At 40.4% G+C, this 16,262-nt stretch overlaps 1 protein-coding gene across 1 annotated transcript in view; it reads right to left on the bottom strand.

Annotated features, from left to right (window-relative positions):
- Positions 1-16,262, bottom strand: part of LOC134617043 (neuropilin-1a-like) — a 95,600-nt gene that overhangs the window by 19,400 nt on the left and 59,938 nt on the right. The window contains exons 7-11 of the mRNA XM_063462201.1: positions 11,566-11,721; positions 10,368-10,512; positions 5,617-5,792; positions 4,920-5,075; positions 1,207-1,351 (exon numbers count right to left, since the gene is read on the bottom strand). Of these exons, the coding sequence (XP_063318271.1) occupies positions 1,207-1,351; positions 4,920-5,075; positions 5,617-5,792; positions 10,368-10,512; positions 11,566-11,721 (778 nt within the window). The remainder of the gene's footprint in view (positions 1-1,206; positions 1,352-4,919; positions 5,076-5,616; positions 5,793-10,367; positions 10,513-11,565; positions 11,722-16,262) is intronic.

Below are 16,262 nucleotides of genomic sequence, written 5' to 3' on the forward strand. Positions count from 1 at the left end.
GGTTGCAAAAAATAGCTGGGCCAAGGAGGGGTGGCATTTTGTTAGCCAATGAGCGTGCGGTCTCATACCACATATAATCCTCAATTTTGAAACACAGTACGGCCAAGATTTGCCACACAGACTTTATTTTTCAGTCAATATGACCCAAAATGAGTAACTAAGCCCAAAAACTCATCAGGAAGGTGTTTACAGAGGTCTAGACAGAAAGCTGTTTTCTCATACACCTCTGTATGACTGGAAGTCTTTTTCCAACCACAGGTATCGCCCTCTGGTGGCCGTCAGGCAAAATGCAGGTTTGAGGCACTTTCACACTGGCTTCATTTTTCCAACCTTTTCCGTCTATGGTGACAAAATCATGCTTGAAATCAAGTGTTTAAAGCTTTTGACTCACATGGATTACTGTAATGTAATCTAAGGCAGATGGTTTTCAAGAGTCATGTGCGATTTAAAAGAAGCAAAAACTGCAGATCAATAGATTTAGAACTGCCGCAGCACGTCACCTGCTCACTCTCTTAAAGAGGCTGAAGAAAAAAAAAGGATTCAAGTGACGTGTTTAACGGTGAACTTCATTTGAGGAAAAAACCAAGCAAACTTTAAATATACCTGCTGTTTTTATGTTTGCCTGCTTTATTTCATTTAACACCTTAAAGTAAACTGAATAACAGAAAATGTGAGAGAACGATGCACAACAACAGAGGCGTAAAGTTTGAGCTTTCTTGTTAGAACAATGTTTTAAACATGAGATAAAACATGCGGCCTAGAGATGTAGTCTGAATGTTTGTGAGTGTGATGACTGAGATCTAAGACTCAGCCCAGATACAAAACATTTACTGTGCGTGTGTCCCATTGTGCCTCACTGTGGGTTTTTTGTTTCCTTCTGTCAACAACCCTAACGGTAAATTCTGTCTTCCTGCAACGAGTTTCCTTGCAGTTTCTGGAATTCACCTTCTTTTTTTCTGCATGCTATTTGCTATGGTTATGAAAGCTCAGTGCCATTTTCAAGCAAGACCAAGCCTGCCAAAGGCAGAAACCACAGGAGTGTGTAATATCAGGATATTAAACTGCAACATGCTGTTAAGTTTTCCAGTGTAATCCGATCCAGTTCAAACTTGCTCCATATCACAGGCTTAATGTCATTCTTTATATCTTTGTGGCATAATGCAGAACGACAGACTGATAGATCTGTTTGTGGTAAAAGGGACTCACCCTCCAGTTCGCAGCCCAGTAGCTCTAAACGGAGGCCTACGCCCTCGTTGGTGGCTCTCTCCGGATAGATCCTGACCAAGCGGGTAATAAGTGGACCCATGGATCTCAGCTCTGGGGTGTCATGGTTCTGATTCCCCAAAAATACCTGAAGAAATAAAGGTATTGCACAGATTTAGGCCTTTACATATAAACAAGGGGTGTGATTATGAAATGAATGCGACACAGCTGATAAATATCGACCACTGACAGCGGTAAACATCATCTGATCTGCAGCCTACACAAGCTGATATAGATTTTTGGTGGATATATGTTTGTATCCCTAAATCAAATGACCATAAAGTTGGAAAGCATGCTTTCTGATCTAACTTGTGCAGCTTTATAGTTAAGTCGTTCATAATTTTACCTGTAATTATCACCAGTGTATAGAGTCTAAGGATCTTTCTGATATGAGATGCATGAAATTGCATCAAAGAAGTAAACCTCTGAAACTGGTATGAAAGCTCTGTCATTTATAGAGGAAGGTACCAGTATATCACTAATACAGTAATAAACCAAGCTATTCTGAACACTCTGCAGCACTCACTGCTGTAAAGCCCCATCCTCGGGGCTTTGATAAGAATAACAGAAAAAAACAGCGTGTGCTGTCTCTGATCAGGCATTACTCTGTTTGACAAGGAGCTGAAACAAAATGAAAGGAGGAAACAAAGGCAAAAGCCAGGAAATCAGATCCAGAGGCCATCCTTTCATATTTTCAGCATGGAAGCAGCACAGATGAAAATGGTTACAGTTACACCGGGAACCAAGTGGCGGGACACCAAACACCAAACGCACGCCTGCATGTCTGAAGCGCTGCGGTTTCCTCGTGCCTGATTTATTAAAGGCTGCAGAGTGGCAGTATAGCTGGAATTATAATATGAAAAGTTTGTGCATGGACATAACTGTTACATTGAAGCTGTTCCATCTTTGCTAACACCTTAGCATGTTCTAGTATGTGTTGACTGAAAGTATTTGTGTGGCCTTTCATAAGAAACAAAAGGCAAAACTGTAGCACGTGTGCAAATGCACAAATGTTATGTTTGTCTGCAAGTACACATAAAATCCAACATATATCTGATGAGTATAAGAACCTGTTAGTTTTTAAAAAATTTCCTGTCATAGAGGGTATCCTTATATGGTCATGTCAGGCACAGAAGCCCCGCCCACATGCTGTTCAAACTTTCAGAGGGGCAGTCAATCAGCAGAAGAAGAAGAAAGAAGGAGGAGTTTAAAAAAGGACAAAGTAAGGGGCTGCACGCAGGGGAAATTCAAGAAGAATAAGGATTTTAAAATGAGAATCATGGAAAGATTTTCTGGTAAAGAATAAAAAAATGGATCTGGAAATTAGCTTTACTCTCTTAAAAGTATAGTGCCTCTTTAAAGAATAGTGCCACATTTTATTCAGCCTGTCCTCCAGTATTAGGGAAAATCTTAGGAAATTACAGTAGCCTTTTAGTTTCTTTAGACAACACTGTGGCACTTTTACACTCATTAAATGAGTGATTTGAATTTGCATGCTGGGAGGTTACACTGTTACCACTGTAATTGTAATCTTAAAATCCATTACAAATGTGGTTCCTAAAAGCTAATCATCTCTTACTTGTGTGCATCTTCCAGGACATCTGTTTGTGATTAGACAGAATAACCCACATGCGAGTCGCCACATATATACAACTCTATATACGCTCATCTTTATGCACGAACATGCACTGTACGTACAGAGTACGTGCTTGTGCCCAGGCACCTTTAAACACACGTACCACTGAGCCTTCCTGCCTCGTCTTTTGAAGGGTTTTTTATAAAAAGCTACAGGAAACAGAGCGGAGAGGCTGACGGGAGCATCTAGATCTCCGTCTGCAGTAAATCAGCAGGAGTCTGATGGCCAGCTTCGCCCTCCGCCCTGCCATCTGGAAAACATAGAGGAGGATGTCGCACCAGCAGGGCCAGCCGAGGAGGGGAAGAAGGGTCCCGAGAGCAACGACATGCATTTCCTTTTTGCAGATTGGAATTACAGTTATGTTTACAGAGACAGAAAGTTGGTTTCTAACACTTTTAAAGAAAAACTTCACCAGATTTTTTGGAGGACTCTGCAAATATAAGTACAGAAAAATAGCTGGAGGTAATGGTCAAAAGCAGATTCTTAATTCCTCAACGCACACCAAACTGTCCTCTTTTGCTGTATTATGAATGGAGTTCTCCTCTTCTGAAACAAAGATATAAAGGATACAAACCTCATGACTGAAATTCTGTAAACCATATTAAGATAAAAGCACTGCTGGAACATTAGTTCCTTACATCAAAGCGCAGCAACATGAAATATACTTAACAACTTAAAGTTACTTGTATATTAATGTTTTTATCGGCTTCAGTTCAGGACTACACCCTGCACTCTGTTCAAGAGCAATAAAACTTCATTTAGTTGCAGCAGTTTTGTGGTGTCATTAAGCCAAGAAAGTGCTAGAAAGCCGATCGATGAGGGAATCAGTAAGGTATGACCACTAATATTTTTGTAACACAGACGTATCGACACGTTTGATCAATACGCGTCTTAGAGGCTCTGGTGCAGAGAGAAGCGAGGGACCTCAGCACAAAGCTTGGGCGAATGTGAAAAATAAATAAACGCGTGGGTGGTCGAGCAGCAACTCCCGCCGCACTTTTTTGTGTCACCGAATCCTGCTGTGATGATTTCACACACCCCAATAATGCTGCTTCAGTTTTTTTACCCACAGTTCTTCTTTCTTCTTCTAGCCTGTGTTTATTTAAAGTACACTAAAATGATTCGCTTCCATAAAAACCCAGATTTCCTGGTGGAAGTTTTGTGGAGCTCTTCAGACAAAAGCATCCAACAAACACGGACCACCAAACAGAGCTCACATGAATAGCCGTCTATAATTTAGGTGATTAACATTTCATTCCAGGAGCAGCGCTGTGTCGTGTAGAGCGTCTGTCTCACGGCTTTCAGGAATTAAAGATGTCTGTAAGAAGATGTTTATTTCACGTCAACAACTTTTTTATCTGCTTTCCTTTTAATTCATCGCCTGCTTCACAATGCTGCTGAATGAGACACGGGGAGGAATAAAGAAAGAAGAGGAATAGAAGCCAAAAGAAAAAGTAAAACTATTTTCATCTGATGTGCACACGTGGTCCTTTCAGATAGCCTCGAGCACCACCTTCAGATGTGCTCATTTGAAGTCATATTAAGCACATTTAGTCACAGTCTGTGTTGTTTTTGAGTTTTGGATTCTCGTTTAATCGGATCGCTGTTTTGATTTAATTATTCCAGTCATGCTGAGCCTCAGTTCTTTTGATATTTTTGAATTTTTGTTCCTGTTTGGATTTCATTGTTGTTTTGGTGATGTGCAGTTTTAATTTTTAGCCTCTCGGGCAATTTCCTGACTGTGTTTCCTGATTTCTGTGTTGGCCGTCATGTCTTTGGTCATTTTCTGTTTTACTCTGAAGCTCAGTTTTCAGTCTCTTTCTAGGTTAACTTTGTGCATTTTCACTCATAACTGCAAATGTCAGTTTCTCCTTTAATTTCTTCAAGAATTCTGGATTATGTTCTCTTTTTCGACTTTTCGACACTCATGTTACACAACCTGACCTTCTGGCTGCCGGGCACCACAAACACAGGCTAATAAAAAGTGACATTTTGCTGTTACATGTATAAGTGAGCCAACCTTGACCCTGGTGGTGTTCTCCTCCTTCACCATGGTCCACTCCTCTCCGTCCAGGCTGTGGCCCACCTTAAACTTCTTCATGAAGACGTTCCTGTCACGGTGTTTCCCTCCTTGGATCACCACACCGGTCACTATCTTGTCCTGGCCCAGATCCACCTGTGAAGGAGCAAAATACTGTCTACACCTATAATCTGAATCAAAAATAAACCTTGTCGCTCTGTGATAGATTATAAAAATGACAAAGACAAACTGTGGTTTCATTTAAAAAGAACTGGCTTGGATTGGTGCGGACGAGTGGTTTCCACTCTGGGGTCTGGGGTCCCTTCAGGCGGGAATCAGGATAATTTGAGAAATCTTAAGACTATTTAGATATTTGCTAGTCAAAATGTAGATATTTTTCTTGCCTGATGCTTCCCATCTGAGCGGGGAACAGGAAAAATAAACTGTATACTCTATTTTAAACTGTTTATAAAAGCACTCATGGCCATATGAGTGAGCAGACACTGTCTTCATGTCAAGGGATCACCAGCCAGAAACTTTGGGAAGCACTGTTTCAGTTAACAGTGCAGTAGTTAAGGATCTGCTTGTGGCTGCTGGATGCATAACTGAACTTTCTAATACTGTAAACAAATAAAACACACATGAGGTCATGATCTGCCTGTTTCATCTCTAAACTCAGCTGTGTTTGTGAACCCACCTGCAGCCACTCATTCTTGAAAGGCTGCTTTGTCGACTGTCCGGTCCAGCCCGACCTTCCCGTCAATAAACGCGCGTTCTCGGCCACCCAGCCCCGGTCAGCGTAGGACGAAGCACTGATCTGAGCATCTGAGATCTGGCCAGACACCATCCCCAACATCCCTGAACATGGGTAGTCTGTACAGCAGGAGAACGATGAGCAGACAGTGAACAGTGGGTAGGAAACTTTTGAAAGGCGTAAAGTACGATAAGAAATGCCACGGCCATCATTATCTTGTCACTGCTTAAGTCAGCGGTTTTAGTCGAGGCCCTCTGGGTGCTGGAGCAGTGTTTAAACGCTTTGGTAAAAATATCAAAGAGTCATCTTTAATCCCCAGGATGGGTTTGTTTGAATAAACGAGGAATTACTAAACTTTTAGTGTGTGTACGCTGCTGCTCTGTAGACGAAGCAAGGATTCAGGCTTATTTGCACAGCACCAAATCACAACGACAGTCGCCACACGGGACTGTAAGGTAAAAGCCCTACAGTGTTTGTGAGAAAACATATCAGCAAGGACTTTGTGATGGTGGGAAGGAAAAACTCAATTTTAACAGGAAGAAACCTCCAGCAGAGATGATGGAGAAACAAGACGAAATAGAGGCGGAGGGAGAGAGAAGACAAAAAATGCAGCAGTGGTGTATAAACAGGTGGGGAGCGAAAAGACGTGAGTGGAAAATAAGTGCTCAGTGCATCATTTGAAAGTCCTCCAGGAGCCTGAGCCTTTAGCAGCATAACAAAGGGATATTCAGGGTCACCTGATCCAGCTCGAACTAAAAACTTTATCAAAAAGGAAAGCTGTGAGTCGAATCTTAAAGAGGGCGTCTGTCTCCCGAGTCGAGCCTCTCTGATTCTGAGGGGCTTGACTATCAGTAACTATTCTCCTTCTTGTATGCAAGCACAGATTTGACTTCGCGGGTATGTTTTTCCGAGCGTCTTCTGTGGATTGAGGCACCAGCGGGATTTCAGTCTCACGCTGACTCCATAATATTGAGATCAGGGTGATGTGAGCTGCCACAACATCTTTTTCAGGACTTCTTGTTCTTGTCGCTAATTCTTTTTGACTGCGACTGTAAGTTTATGGTCACTGACATGAAACAGAATGAAAACGGGCAGATTAGAAAGCTCCCTGATAGCAACATGATTGTGATGGAGAAGAGCCCAAACATACAGTCTGTGTCTCAGCTGTGTTTTGAACTAAAATAAGTGCTTCTTTTTATATTTCTCCTGCCATTACTGATGTTACTATGATGGCTGGATATACTCCAACACCTATAAGACAAAGGTTGTTAGGTATGAACATGTCTGTGCCCTCTATGTTCAGGCCAACATTAAAGGGAAAAAAGAGGAATATGCCTCCTTCTTTGTGACTGTTAGATCCAAAGCATTCATCGTGTTGCTGCATAGTAGGGCTGGGCCATATCATACCGTTCACGGTAATAACGGTATAATGTTGGGCCACAATAAGAAAATGAAATATGGCGATAGAATATGGGTAAAACGTGCATGCGCAGTGCCTTTGTTTTCATACGCACATGGCGGAAAAAGCGTGCCGGCGACGGAGAATGAGAAGGGTGAAAGCGGATCGTTGAATGAAACAGATGAACCAGAGTTGGTTTGTAAAAATGCTGCAACTTCAGTGGTGTGGAACTGGTTTGGCTTTCGTCCGTCAGATACACAACCAAGCACTATTTTTGGTAGAGCATGCTAGCTGGCCGTCGTTATTACCGTGTTTTTTGGAAAATGCGGCACACTTAAAAGCAATCCTTTGATTTTTCTGAAAATCAACAGTGCCCATTATAATCCCGTGTGCCTTATGTATGAATTCTGGTTGTGTTTACTGACCTCGAAATGATTTTATGTGGTACACGGCGCTCGAAAATCTGTCAAATGTTTTAGTACGACTTTGCTAAGCTACGAAGCCACACCGCTTGATGGATTGTCGGAGCATTACGGCTACCGTAGGCAGGAGCCTCGCGGAGTGATACGTACTGTGCTTCAACATAATATTACCGTATTGTGTGTGTATAACCTCTTTTTAAGTTTTGTGGATATTATACATGGTTATGCTCAGGATATGTCGGCCAGTTTCCACTGGAAATGCCTTTTGGTTAAACTGTCAGCAAGGAATTTGCATTTGCACTGTTAAATTTTTATATAACTTTAATGCACATAAAAAACAGCTGCTTGTTTAAGTGAAAATACATTGATGTTTGGGTTTTTTTTTTGCATTAATAAAGTTGTGGCATTGTAAAGTATTTTGTCTAGTGTCAATTATATCATCAGTTATATCGTTATCGCAAATTTTCAAATGTATATCGTGATAAATATTTTTGGTCATATCGCCCTGCTCTACTGCATAGTCTCAAGTACCGGCGAGATGATGAAAAATGATTCGGGATTTAACAGATCCTCAAGTATGAAGAGTTACCAGACACCAAAACACTGCAAAGTTAATACATTAGGACGAGGAGGGGGAAGTTGTCACAGTGGAAATTATTTTATTTTCTCTTGAGCATGAGAGGGGATAGGAGAAATTCTGCATTCAGGGTAAAAGGTAATTTAGTTGCATTATACACTTGACAGCACCTTGCCAGATGATACTGAGCCTCCACTGAGCACTCCACCGAAATAAATGAAGAGGCTGCATTATTCATGCAGAGCTAAAGTTGGTCTAAACAAAGCTTTCTTCCAGCACATAGAAGGCTTGGAAAGTTTCACTTCGATTTCAGTGAAGTTGAGTTTTAAAAATAATTTATATAAACCAAAATGACAAATTTGCCTCATTAAGCAAAACCGGACGGATCTCTGATTCAAATGAAGAAGGAGAGAAAAGTTTACAACTACAAATCTGCCTCACATCATCAGAGGTCAAGAGGCGGCTCGCAGCAGAATCTTAGCAACATGTTGGAGGTTTAAAGTCTCGCCTCACGGGCATCATGACACTGACAGACTCATCGACGTGTGTGTGAAAAACCTGCGACCTTGAGGTTACAGTACAATCTGTTCAACAACCGGGCCAGGCTGCTTTTTCGAATGCTTCCATTTTCATTACAGTGTTTAAGTATTGGAAAATATTGTGGGATAATGACTAGATAAGCTTGCCTGGAATGTGAACTCTTAATAATACTTGCACAGCATGGTCTAGTCATTGCAAGGCTAAGTTAAATCCATTATCCACAACAAGCTAGAGCTAATATCCGGGCCCAAACAGTCATGATATTTGCATTTGACAAATGCTCCCACAGTTGTATCTAGCGTTTAACAACAACAACAGCTCTTGGGGATGTAAATTCTTGCACAGTGTGAAAATATAAAGCTATTCAGACTCCTTTATGGAAACCTCCTACAGGGCTGCCAGTGTGCGTTTTGATGTTGCTGAGCTTATAAGAACCAAATGTCCTCCCAGGGACAGCAAACGATAACATGCATTCGTGTTTTTATCACTTCTTTAAATTGCGAAAATGTAGATAAAAACTTTTGTGCTCTGGAGTAAATGATGGCTCTGCTTCAAGTGCATTACCTGCATACAGCACACATATACACTCTCCAAACTGCGTCACTATATCTCCTGAATCACCTGTCCGGCACTCTATATCCAGTTCTCCAATGAGTAAGAGCCTAATATCCAATTCATGAGGCCCTCCTACTGAGAGTTGTTTGTAGCACATCAAGGACTGAGGTTTATGTAATGTTAGGGGATGAGTAATGAGGCACCATGATTTTCCTCTGCTCCACTGTAATGAATAACGGCATCCTTCTGTGGGAGTTTGCGCTCGCTTTGGAAGCAGTGATTATTTTAAATCAACAGAGAGCGGCGGGGGTTTCTCATCCACTAAGCGAAAAGATGTTAGTTTGATTCATGATGAACAAAAGTGAGGAAAAAGTAAAAGGAAGAAAAAAGAACTGATGAGCTGGTGAAATGTTAGTCATTTCTTTAAGAGATCAGTGGCTTTTTGTTTTTGGCAATTAATGAGGTTCCTCTAACGGTCACTCGAGTAAGACTATGAGTAAGACTCCCATCATAAAATGCTAATTTTACAGCAGAAAACAATCATGATTACAGCCTGTAATCACCACCTTCATCACAACTTTACCCTGGTGGATTTTCGAAAGCTTAAAAGTTACCCATTTTCTAGCATGTTCTAGCTCTGAAACAAGGCTGCGGGGCTCTATCCATCTTTTAAAGAGACGCTATGTTAAAAATATCAGCTCAGGTTTGGAGAAGAGCACGAATGGTCTATAAAAACGGGAAAGAACTGAACATTTTTCTTAATTAAAATTTCATAAAACATTTAATAAATGATAAATCTTTCTTTTTGTGTTTGGGGAAAAATGCAGAATATTTGCAAGAGATTACTGAGCACGGAGAAAAATTATGGAGATGGTAAAGTGAGCTGGAAATTTCTGTATATACAGTCTGTTTGGCTTACTATATTAGAAAATAGGAAAAAAAGCAATCCAGTGAGTATTAGCAGATGCATACACTGCATATGTATATGTTAGATAAGGGGGAAAAATGATTACATTAAACTTCATTAATCCCCGAGGGGACAGGGAAAGTTAATTAAGAAGAAAATGTATGAATGGAATATGTAAAAACACAGACTTCAGCACTAACGGTATGCGGCGGAGTAGCTGTGGAACATAAATCTATACATCAGGAGTTGAAGCTGGGAGTGAGGTCCCACATCAGTATGTATGAGTTTGTGTACCTGATGTTCTGCAGCCGTAGATCTCGAAGCGCATACAGATGCCTTGCTCCCAGGACATAGGGCGGATACGAATGTAGCGAGCCAGAGTGGGTTTGGGAAGATGGCTGCGAACTTCATCTGTGGGGTTGTAGTTCCCCAGAAAGATCTAAAAATACAGGCACAGAAGAGCATCTGTTACTTTACTCATATTTACCCACTTCAACCGGGCCGCTGCAGTGACTGATGGGTTTAAAACTGTACGCAGTGTGTGGACTGTTTCCAGACTGGCTTCCATACATGACTTTGGAACTCAGGTAACATTAAAGAAATGCACAAACATTATGTATGCATGCATCACAGTTACTCCTAAATTAGGTGATTTTGCTGGGAGAAAGATTAAAGCGTGAGGGCGCAGGGCGATGGTCTTTAAATAGAAGGAGAAAACCTGGGCAAAACAGCAGCGCTGGCAGGAATGTTTACTGCTATTCATCACAGTCGCTGCTAATCAGTACAGCTATGTACTGTAACACTGTAAGTGTTTGCTACTCCCACCAAAAGTGCAAATAAAGCTTCTGCTCTGGCTGCTAGCATCTCCACGATCGACAATAGAAATGACTGTTCTTCCCAATAATACAGCTGCTACTACAGTAACACCACAGCTGCCTTATTGAAAATTATTTATCTGTTGCACATGACTACAGCAAACTGTATTGATACTACTGGTACAACTGCCTGAGCTGCGGCCTTGTGGTTATGCAGACCTTTAAGAACTGAGCTTTCAGTGTGTTTTTGCATGACTTTAGATGATACTGTACTATCAGAGTAATTAGAATTTGGGAAAAACAACAAATAACACCTGAAACAATAAACCACGAATGTTCAGCGTGATGCAGATTTAGCGTAGAGTAGACGAGACTTTTATTTGAAGCTTCGTGTTACACAGTGTTTGTCAGTATGTTGCCTAAATTCAGTCCCTAGAAGTTTATTTCTGCACCAACAACTTCCAGTGCCAGAATAAATGAATTCTAAACGCGTTAAGAGAAGTGGGATGCAAAGCAGACCTTCAGTGCACACTTTAGTTTAGGCATGCAGCCAGTTGCTGTAGCCTTGGAAAACATTGATTCAGCCATTTACCTCATTGATTAGAATGCAGGGTCCTTCATTACTTGTCAGCATTAGGTAGATGATCATTGTAAGAGAATAAGTGACTCATCATTACCTTCTGCTTTGAGCCGTCCTTCACGGCGACCCAGTCCTCTCCGTTGGAGCTCAGGTCCACTTTGTATGTGCGAACGTAGTAGTGCTTCTTGGTTTCTTTTGAGATGGCACCCTGCGTCCCGATGGCTTTGACGAATCGTAGGAACCCCAAGTCCACCTGTAGAGACAACAAAGTCCAACGACGGGAAATGATTCAATTCTACAACTGCAACCAAGTGGAAATCACAACATTCCAACATGCCGAAACCCCAGACTGTCTTTATGTATAATCTGTGGCTGATAATGAGAAATACAAGACCATTAAGAGTTGGGTTTGAAGAAGATTTGCCTAAAAATTTTAAACTGTTAATTATGTGATGGATAAACAGTAATAAAAGCAATCAGTAAAGGTGAAAAAAACGTGACTACAGTACATAAACAGTGGAAATGTAAATGCATTAAGGTTGTTGAAATGTTGAAATGGGTAAAAATCAAAATTAGCTAAAAATGAAACCGTTTTAGAAGTATTGTACAAACTGTTAGAAGAGTAAAAGTAAAAAGTGTGTGGGTGAAAGCCGTGGGGGACATCAGAGACAAAAATATTTTAGGAGCGGCGATTAAAGGAGTGGATTTGTGACAGAAAATCCAACAACAGATGCTTTTCCACTGAACAACAATTACTGTCAAAGAGCACTTAAGCAAGGAAATGAAAGCCTGTAGATTCAAAAGTTCTGAGTTTTGAGGCCCGATTTAACCCCAGTGCACTCAAGCATAAGATTGTGTTTCTTTGGGAACATCTTAAAGTGTCAGAATGTGCCTGTACTGAAATAAAGCAACTTGTTTTTGCAGAATTCAAGCATTTTCTGCAGGTTAGTTCTTGTATCTTGTAGAAAATATACAATAAGAACATAATATGAAAGCAGCACTGACTGGATAGGCTACAGTGTCTTGCTCTGTTTTACTTGAGGCATATGGGAAACAAGGACTCAGACCTCATTAATTACACTGTGATTCATCATTAAGTAGACGGTGAAAAATCAGAGGAGGATGCTGGAGAGATATGCCACCCCATTTGTAAACTCAGACACATAACCTAATGAGAAAGAGTTTACAGAAACATTAAGCTGCCACTTGTTTCTATGAGTAAAATGCTGGCAAGTGTTATAAGTAATGAATACTCACTTTCTACAAATATGCACTTAAACCCAGTGAGAGGAGGCATCGATGGCTGAAATCATCTCTCTTGTTTTAGCTATTAACCCCAGAAGTGACTTCAGATTTTGACTGTTTCTTTCATTTATTGTTTGATTGAATTTGTCTGTTAGACGCAACATGTCAGAGCTTTCTCATTAACAACAATGTTATATTTCCCCACGAAAAAATGCAGCATGATACACGATTTACGTCTAAAACTGACCACACGCCTGACATTGTGTGTTTGTAGGAGCTCATGACTACTTTTATGGTCGTCAGTCTGCATTACTACTAACTAGTGTGTGACATGCGAGGTTGGTTTTAAGAGATTGTGTTAAACCAACAACTGAAAGCAAAGAATAAATATGTAACTCGACCACGGGCGGGATGAGGGGCATGTCAGCTCGAGGGGAATCCCTGCAGACGCGATCCAGGGCTAAACCGCTGTATTACTCAAACCTACTACAATAGGTGCTGAAGATGTTTTTTGGACTAAATAGCAAAATAAAGACCAGTCAGGAAATATAAGGAGTTAGCTAAAACGCTTTCGTTTTGGGAGCTGTCATGTTGTTAACAGTAAACATCTTGATCCACCTTGATCTCAATTCCCCTTTTCTGACACTTGAATTCTTAAAAACTGAGACCCTGGCCAACAACAAGGCGATTAGCAGTAACAGTTTAAAAAAAGCATCATGTGTCTGGGACTTTCTCAGTTTGACTCTGAGGCTAGATTGACTAAGCTTACTGTCATGTGTCTGTCTGAGTTAAATTATCCAGTATAGCAAACAAAGACAAACTTCCCAGAAATCCTAAAAACAGAAAAGAATGTGAAATGAAAATGATTCAATTATGCTTGAAAATCCCCCAAATAGGAACATAATATTGTGTAACTCAATTTTTTCTTTTAACTAGTACAGAGTCTGTTCTGAGAGATTCTAACTATAACATACAGATGTCCTTAACGTGCACGCAGTCATTAAGTTTATAGTTTTGACAAGAGGACTCATGAAGAAATGCTCACTGAATGCATGCGTGTGATTGGTCTGTTCAAATGTGGCTGCACAGAGTGTGCAGACCTGGGGTTGTAGCTTTCTCAGGAAATAGCTAAACTGAGAGATAAGGCGCTTGGCGATAAATGTAGGCTATGACGTAGATTTAAATTAAATGTGGTTTAAAGGTTACACATTTTTTGCAGCTGGAGAATAGAAAGAATCACTTAAAGCTTTGACATATAAAAAATAAAAGTGGCTACGTTAGATTCAAGACACCTGCTGTAGGGGCAACACTGGCCACACAGAACAACTTAAAACATAAAAACAGCTCATCCAGACGACTTCAGATTCAGCACCGTGCTCGCTACGATACAGAGCAGCACGTCCAACGAGTTCGAAGAGGATCAGATAGGCATTTGTCGACCTAAACAGACAGTAGGACAGCTATATGCAGATTTCTCAAATCATTAGCAAGAATCTCAGAAGCGATCATCTTTTTTCAACCACACATTTTACTCGATCAAAACGGATCTCTTGGCAATACATTTCCCCCAAGTTTTTTTTCACGAAATTATGATCTAAGGGCTAAAAAACCAGATAAAAATAATTTTTCAGATGGCGGAAGGTTTTTTTTTTTATCTCAATGCAGCACAGCAGCGTCCAGAAACACGGCTGTTCAAAGTGCTGAAAAAGGAAACGATAAAAAAGGAGATTAAGAAGTGATAGTTATCATCAAAGAGAGCAGCAGTGATAACAGAAAGCCTCACAGTGGGCTATAAATGTCCACATTCACTAAAGCTTATCTTAAATTAAGATTTCTTATTTCACCAACACGCAGATTCGTGTTCGTCACATCGACTTTCTCCAAAGTTTGGAAACGATTTAAATGCGTAATAAAGACTTTCTATTGGGCTTCCATTTAATTTATCTTAAACTCAGTCGCTTGTTTGTTGAGTTTCTAAATTATCAGTTGCATACCAAAATACACTCTAAGCTATATGCGGGATGCCTATAATATATGGTGTGTAATTATATTACCATAGAGACACTGCAGCTGTGATATTGTACATGGGAAGACCCCAGAAGCCAGGATTTGACTTCTCCCACTGTTTCCTTTTAAGGAGAAGAGCAGAGAATAGCTTCCCGCAGGTCTTTGTGGGATCTGTAACTGACAGGGAGACCCCTGGGAAATGATACTTTGTGGGATTACTTGACGGCGCTCCCAGCTCTGTTCTCATCTAAATTCCCACGAGACGTCTCACCCACATACACTATGCATACTGTATGTGACCGAGAAGCTTTACACAGCAGGTTTTTGTTGTGAAATCACAAACAAGCTACCAGATCTGCTCTGCTGCTCATCATGGCATTAAGAGCTGACTTAAGAAGTGAAGCGAGTCAGGGAAGGTTAAGTCAGAGGACACCCTTAACTGGAAAAACTGGTACCAATTTAAAATTATTAGGAAATGCATAATCCTAAAAGAAGGTTTGTTTTAACAAAGCTCATTTTAGCTAGATGTTAAAAAAATTGCTAGTGCTAAAAGGAGTTTAAAAATATTACTTTGTGCTAAACTATCAATAGCAGGTGTCACAGTCATTTCTGTGTTTCTGGAGCTGTGATTTTGTACTTAATGGACACTCATATACGGAGAAATTTATCCGAGATTTTGCCACAGCAGCCTGCGGTTAATGGTGTGCTTTCTTGGCCAGGAGATTTAGAAAGGAGATTTCAATCTCAAGAAACTTTCTGATTAAATAAAGGCTTAAATTAAGAAAGGCTGGTCTTGTAATAAAAACAGAAGGTAAGTCAGTACACTGGGAGGTGAGGAGGTAAGTCATGAATACTGCGTGTAGGATAAAGACCTGATTCAGAAATAGGAAAAAAGGATTAAGATAAGATAAGATGACCTTTATTAGTCCCACACGTGGGAAATTTGTTAAAATTCATTTTAGATTCATTTTAGAATAACTTTAATGTTAATTCTAGTGTAACATAATAGATATCAATACGTTTTGTATTGACGTTTTGTATAGATATCAATACGTTTTGTAAAAACCTGACTTGAGAAATCGACATATTCTCATTCCCAACTAATCATATTACGGAAACATTGCCATTTTTCATCATAGTTTTACACAAAAAGTGCCCCCTTAGTGTCAATTTCCACTGTGAGGGAGGAAGTACCAGAACCTACAGTAGTTTGCAGTAGTTGGTTTTTGGAGTGGTGGACGGGACAATCCCACAGCCTCCAACCAGAAAACAAAAGTCCGAATCCTGTCTGGGATTTTACGTTTGTTTTGACTTTCGTAAGCCCATGAAAGTACATGGTTTGAATTTAAAGTACACCCTTTCACAACTTTAATCACATGTTAAAAGGTAAACTTCTATCTACACTACAAGTGACTTCATGTCCTGCAGTGAAAACACTGCCAGACCACTTTTGGCTGCGGTCTCATTGCATCTGTATCTCCGAGGGACTCGTAATGAACTCCATCTGGTGACCATGCATGTTCAAAAATGATGCTACAGCAT

The sequence above is a fragment of the Pelmatolapia mariae genome, linkage group LG18 (assembly GCF_036321145.2).
Source record: "Pelmatolapia mariae isolate MD_Pm_ZW linkage group LG18, Pm_UMD_F_2, whole genome shotgun sequence".
Lineage (NCBI taxonomy): Eukaryota > Metazoa > Chordata > Actinopteri > Cichliformes > Cichlidae > Pelmatolapia > Pelmatolapia mariae.